Below are 6,170 nucleotides of genomic sequence, written 5' to 3' on the forward strand. Positions count from 1 at the left end.
TTTCGTATTCGAATTCTAATAAGTATTCGGCCTATCGGATCTATCGTCCGTTTAACTATTGCGTCGTTGCAAAATATGAGATATTCTTATAGTCTATATAGACCTTAACTTTATATTTGCTTCCGAGAAGGTAGTGTCGAAATTCCTTAAAAGCTTGAATGATTGCGAGGAATTCTTTGTCGTAGATAGGGTAATTAAGTTCTACGCTATATAGCTTCTTCGAGTAGAACGCAATTAGTCGTAGTCTTTCTTTATCGTCTTTTTATCTGATTTATGCTCCTAGAGCAAAGTCTAATATATCGGTTTCGAGTTCGATTTGTCGTTCTAGATCGAAGGTAGTTAAGACTAGTTCTTGCGTAATCGTAGTCTTAATGCATTCGAAAGCTTCGTTGGCTTTATCGTCCTATATAAATTCTTTTTCCTTCTTCGTTAAGTCGTATAGTAGTGCTGTAATCTTTCCGAAATCTTTAATAAATCGTCGGTAGTAATTTATAAATCCTAGGAAACTTTATACGTCCTTAACGTTCTTTAGCGTTGGCCATTCTTTAACTAAGTTAATCTTATCTTATTATATCCGTATCTCTCCTAGTAAGATCGTGTGTCCGAGGAAGTCTACTTCCTATATATAGAACTTACTTTTCTCTAGTTTAACTAGTAACTTCGCATTCTAAAGTACGCGGAGTACCTTATAGACGTATTCCTTATATTCTTCTAGGGTGTCCGAGAAGATTAGGATATTATCTAGGTATACTACTATAAAGATGTCTAAGTGTTCGCGTAGGACATTATTGATCATCCGTTAGAAGGTAGCTAGTGCATTTATAAGTCTAAATAGCATTACTAGATATTCGAATAGTCCGAATTTCGTTCTAAAGGCTATTATCTATTCGTGTCCCTTTTTTATACGTATTAAGTTATAGGCGCCTTTAAGATTAAGGGCTATAAACTATTTTTTGCTATGCAATCGATCTCGTAGTTCCGATATAAGCGGTAATAGTGTTCGGTCCTTTATTATAATATCGTTTAAGCGTCTATAGTCGATAACTAGTCGTAGCTTGCCGTTTTTCTTTAGAATAAACATAACTAGATAGCCTGCTTCGGATATTAATGTTTATATATATCCCTTTCGTAGATTCTCGTCGAGGTAGTCGCGTAGCGTTTATAGTTGCTTTTCGTTTAGGTTATAGATTTTATAGAACGTCGGCGTTATTCTATCCTTAAGATAAATTTCGTGGTCCTATTAGCTATATTCGGGTAACCCTATCTCGAGTTCTTCCTTAAAGAGTTTATCGTATTTCCGGTATTCCTAGGGGATGTTCTTTATTCTGTCTTATAGGCTTTATTCTTTCTTTTAAGAGCTAGTTTCTCTTAACTCGAGCTCTTTATTGATTTATTTAAGGTCTTTCCTTAGAGTAGCAATAACTCTTCGGATCTTCGTATTATGTCCTTTATTCTGTTTATATCGGATGCTAGGTTATATAGCCGTGTTAGTTAGTACGTAGGTCTTATTAGTCGATTTTATTATGTCCGCCGGTTCGGTTGCTGTTTTCGTTCGTATCGCTAAAGCCCGTAATGATTTACTTAAACGGTCATCCCTTTTGTCCTATTTAGTAGCTAAATTATCGCAAAATTTTACTTTCTTCTAAATCTGCTAGTCCTAGAAACTTATTCAGCCCGAAGGGCGTTCTACTCAGTCAGAAAGATTCGAGCATAAAACCTCCTCTGATTGGCTAATTGGCCTGGCTTGTGCTCAACTCGTGCGCGGATTGGTCGGCCGATAACGTCACCAAATGAAGGCCCGCAAAAATTACCCCTGAGCGTTGACTAGGTAACTGGCCAGCTTGGCAGGCTCTCCAAGAGCTTCCAGTTCTTCCTTTCTTCCATCCATGCCATCAATTTACTGGGTCGCTAGGCACTCTTTACACTAACCTACATAGCGGCTGCTTCTCTTTCTGCCCAATCTATCAAACTAATCATGTTACTAACGGTTTATAGGTTCACCTATTACCTCGGCAGCCGGCCCACCTCCCAAGATTCTCCGGTTATTCTGTCTCTTCTAGCAGTCTGAAGGGTAAGAGGTGGATACATATACGGCCAGATGGAGGACGACATACCCCAGGCAGTTCGGAATTGCCATACCTGCAAGCAAGACCTGCCCGAAGTCGAATTTCGAAGCGTCAAGGACCCTACGAAGTTTACAAGAGACTGTGCTAGCTGTAGGGCACGCCGAAAGGAACGGGTAACCGAATCTCGAGCCGCCGTTGCCGCAATGCGGAATTTCGCCTTGAGGCTATCGCCACGCAGAGCCACGAAACGGACCGATTCTCTAGCTAACCTGACGCCTCCAAGGCGGGCTGCGCCAACGCCTGCGTGTGTGCAAGTCTTACGACCCCCTGCCACATCTACGTTATGCCGTGCCCTGGCGCCCGCACTCCAGGGACTGCCTAGACCTCTGCCGGGGCCATCTACCTCAAGCGCGGTAGAGGACCTTCCCCACCCTCCTACCCTTGGCCTGCCAACAGTAGTTCTGGGCACGCCGATTCCAGAAACGCCAATTCCTCAAGGCACTCTCCCATCGGCTTCTGTTGTGCAAGGCACGCCTATACCGAAGGAATCGCCTCGTACCCTCCTTCATTACTGCCACAGAGTCGTCGCCGCGGCCGCTATACACGTCGAGTCAACATTAACCCCGGCCACGGCCACAGCCTGAAGAGCGACAGTTCGATCAGATAGTTGATCCGCCTTTACAGGGGACCTTGACTTGCCTGCCCTTTGTGAGGGGATCGAGCCCTTGTGCGCGAGTTCTATACTGCCCTGAATGACGACAAGATGCATAGTTGCATTCGCTGCCAGGAGCGTTGGTTGGATATGAAGCGAAATAGCGAAAATCTGCAGCCGCTGCATTAGTCGAGACAGGAAGAAAGGCCCCAACGAGCCTACTTCTTTAGCGCTGCGAACAACCTTGACTTTGGGAAGTCCCGAGCGATCTACCCGATCTAACGATGGTCGAGGAGATGCTCATTGCTAGAGTTCACGTACATGTGAAGGTCCTGCAGGTACGTGGCGCTCAATATAAATATCGCGGTCATGTTGTCCACTTCCTTCGCAATGTTGGCAGGCTATTTGAAGAGCTCCCGGTCCTACCTGAAGAGCTAGATGTCGTCCTCCTGCGGCCTCCTAATATGGAGGGCAGCCCTCGCTTCCGGCAACAGTTTGCTCGCGATTTGCGGGTACGCCGCTCATGCCTGTTGGCGTGGCTGCACTACCTACAGCGCCACCACCGGGGCTATCGCGATATCGTCGTGAGTCAGAATCGCTTGCACCGGCTTCCTCTTGATGGCAACATAGTTGATTCCATTGCCAGCCAAGTGGCTGACATACCTGACGGCGAGGTCCCCAAAGGCCCCGTCGAGGAGGCTGTGGAAGAGGATCCTAGCGATGCCGATGCATCAGCGATCCCGAATTTGCAGGTTACCGATACCGAATTGAACGCTCTGCAGTCCCGATTTCTTGATGGTACCCTAACCTGAGCGTATGACTGATGTGGAGCATATACCGTGTAACGCGCAGGCTCACCACCAGATGCCGCTGCCTTCAGTTCGCAGGACCCCCATCGACGAATTCAACCGTTCCCAGCCGCTGCTAACGCTTGCATTCCCTACCCTCTACCCTGACGGCAAGGCCGACTTCGTGGAGCCTCGTTTACGGAGCATCACGTTCCAGGACTACCTTGCCCATGCGATGAGATGGCATGACGGACGTTTCGCCCGCCATAAGACGTGGCCTTTCGTCGCCCTCAACACGCTGTTACGTGCGCAGGTCCGAAAGCGAAGTGACTACCTCGTCAAGCAACGCGACAGCCGCCGTCAGCCCCTTACACGCGCCGACCTAGAGGAAGCAATGGCTGAGCCTGACGAGCCGGAGGCTCAGGTCCTGATCCAGTCGATCACGCGCCAAGCCGCAGTAATTAGGGCACCCGGCCGTATTGGTATAAACAAAGGAAGGAGTTGGAAGCATATGCCTATAATCTAGGCAAGCCCGGCCTTTTCGCTACTGCAAGTGCAGCCGATTACCACTGGGAATCCCTATACCGCCATATGCCTCGATTTGACGAGTGGCAAACAGCTCCTGAGGCGGCGCGGATGGCTCTATCCCGCAACTACTGCGAGACAACGCCCACATCGCTGCGTACCACTTTCATAAGCGTTATGCGCTGTTTAGGGCTATTGTCTTGAAGCAGAAGTTCAACCTAACGGACTCTTGGGGCCGCTACGAGTGGCAGGGCAGGGGTTCCAGTCACCACCACGGCCTATATTGGCTAAGTGGCCACCCAGACTTAGATCCTGACAACGATCAGTCCGGGAGCAATTCGCTCGCATCTGGGGATACCACGTATCTGCAGTGAACCCAGAGCCACAGCGAATACAGGCTCCTGGGGAAGGAACCCCTGATCGGTAATCTACTGGAACATCCCTTACCGTTCAGTTCCTATCGATGGTAGTCAACCGCGTGCAACGCCACCGCTGCAACAACTACTGCATGCAGCTCAATAAGCATACCAAGCAGGTGGAGTGCCGCTTTGGATTTCCTCACGGCCAGCGCCTACTAGCCTCCCTTGACAAGGTTCCTCACTCTAAACACTGGAGCTTTAGGGGCGAGCGGAACGATGGCCAGATTAACCACTACAACCGCTTGCTTACCGTTGCGTGGCTAGCCAATACAGATGTTTCGCCTTGCACGAGTCTACAGCAGGTAATCGATTACGCGGCCAAATACTGCTCCAAGTCGGAAAAGAAGAGCGAGTCTTTTGCCCAGATTGGGAAGGCCCTGATGCCCCGGGTCAAGGACCACAACCCCTTGATTTCCTTCACGTCAAAGCTCCTCAATCAGCTGGTTGCGGGCGGGATTACTCGAAGCAGGAGGTCAGCCACTTGCTCCTCGGCCTGCCGTTACAGGAAGGGTCACGAACTTGCCTGTACGTCGACTGTCGTAATCCTGACAGGCATTCCCGCTCCCTCCGTATTGACGGCGATGAGGTGGACGAGGCCCCCAACGTTTACGAAAAGTACACTCAACGCCCGGAAGCCCTAGCGGACCTAAGCTACGTCTCCTTCCTGAAATGCTGGAATTTCCGCCCTAGGGACCCTTCAAGTGGAAGCAATGGCAGCCAGGCAACATTAACGGCAGGCCTCGAGTGCTGGTTTACTTTCCTCGCTATCAGGCTGATCCAGAAGGTCAACAGTGGTCAGATTACTGTCGTGTAAAGCTAACATTAAACCACCCACATCGGCGGGGTGATGATCTCCTCACAGTTGACGGCCAGCTTTTTGGTTCTCACGCTGAGGCCTTCTCCTATTGTTGGCAGCATCACAGTCATGGTGATGACCATTACGGTCGGCCAAAAGAGGCTCGATTACAGCCTCAAGATGATCAATACGAGGCTCTGCCTGTGGAGGAAGAATTTGATGACGAAGACTGGATTCGCCTCGCCGCCCTTTTACCTGACAACTCCCTTACCCAGGAAGATCTTGACCTACTTGGCCGCCGCGATATCGACATCAATTACGACTGGACACAGCATGTGGGTACTTATCCGGAACTCCGAGACGGCTACTGGAAAGACCTTATCGCTAGCCACCCCATGGCCAACGATGTGGAGGTCCTTGGCCTCACTGGCGTAATACGCTGAATACGCAACAACGGCTCGTGTACGACACATTCATGGGCCACTTCCAGGCGCAAAATCCTGCTCAAATCCTTCTCCACGTTGATGGTGGTGGTGGCACAGGCAAGTCGTTCCTTATCAAGGTGCTTTCTTCCCATCTTCAGGCAGCCGCCCTGCCGAATCCTAGCCCTATATGCCGCGTGGCGCCAACAGGCGTTGCGAGTAACCAGATACAGGGCAGCACCATTCATTCGTTGCTGCGCCTCCCAGTAGGCGGTACTTTCACCGACCTTCCCCCGGCCGACGCAGCCGCCCTTCAGTCCCGCCTACGGCACATCAAATACCTCGTTATCGATGAAAAGAGCATGCTAGGGCTTGAGCAGCTCGCGCGGATCGATTCCCGTTTGCGACAAGCCTTTCCACAGCGTAACCTCGAGTTCTTTGGTGGTGTGAGCGTTGTGCTTGTGGGCGATTTCTTCCAGTTACCACCAGTCCGACAAAGCCC

The 6,170-nt window shown here is 49.8% G+C and overlaps 1 protein-coding gene across 1 annotated transcript; it reads left to right on the forward strand.

Moving 5' to 3' along the window:
• Positions 1-3,182: 3,182 nt before the first annotated feature.
• HRG_09411 (ATP-dependent DNA helicase PIF1) lies at positions 3,183-5,264 on the forward strand (the record flags this gene model as incomplete). The annotated part of the gene is made up of 9 exons (XM_044867882.1): positions 3,183-3,230; positions 3,273-3,302; positions 3,393-3,516; positions 3,599-3,811; positions 3,893-3,963; positions 4,412-4,454; positions 4,502-4,798; positions 4,891-4,960; positions 5,003-5,264. The coding sequence occupies 9 exons, from the start codon at positions 3,183-3,185 to the stop codon at positions 5,262-5,264; spliced, it is 1,158 nt and encodes a 385-aa protein (XP_044717142.1).
• Between the last annotated feature and the right edge of the window lie 906 nt (positions 5,265-6,170).

The sequence above is a fragment of the Hirsutella rhossiliensis genome (genome assembly GCF_020360975.1).
Source record: "Hirsutella rhossiliensis strain HR02 chromosome Unknown scaffold00012, whole genome shotgun sequence".
NCBI classification, from domain to species: Eukaryota; Fungi; Ascomycota; class Sordariomycetes; order Hypocreales; family Ophiocordycipitaceae; genus Hirsutella; species Hirsutella rhossiliensis.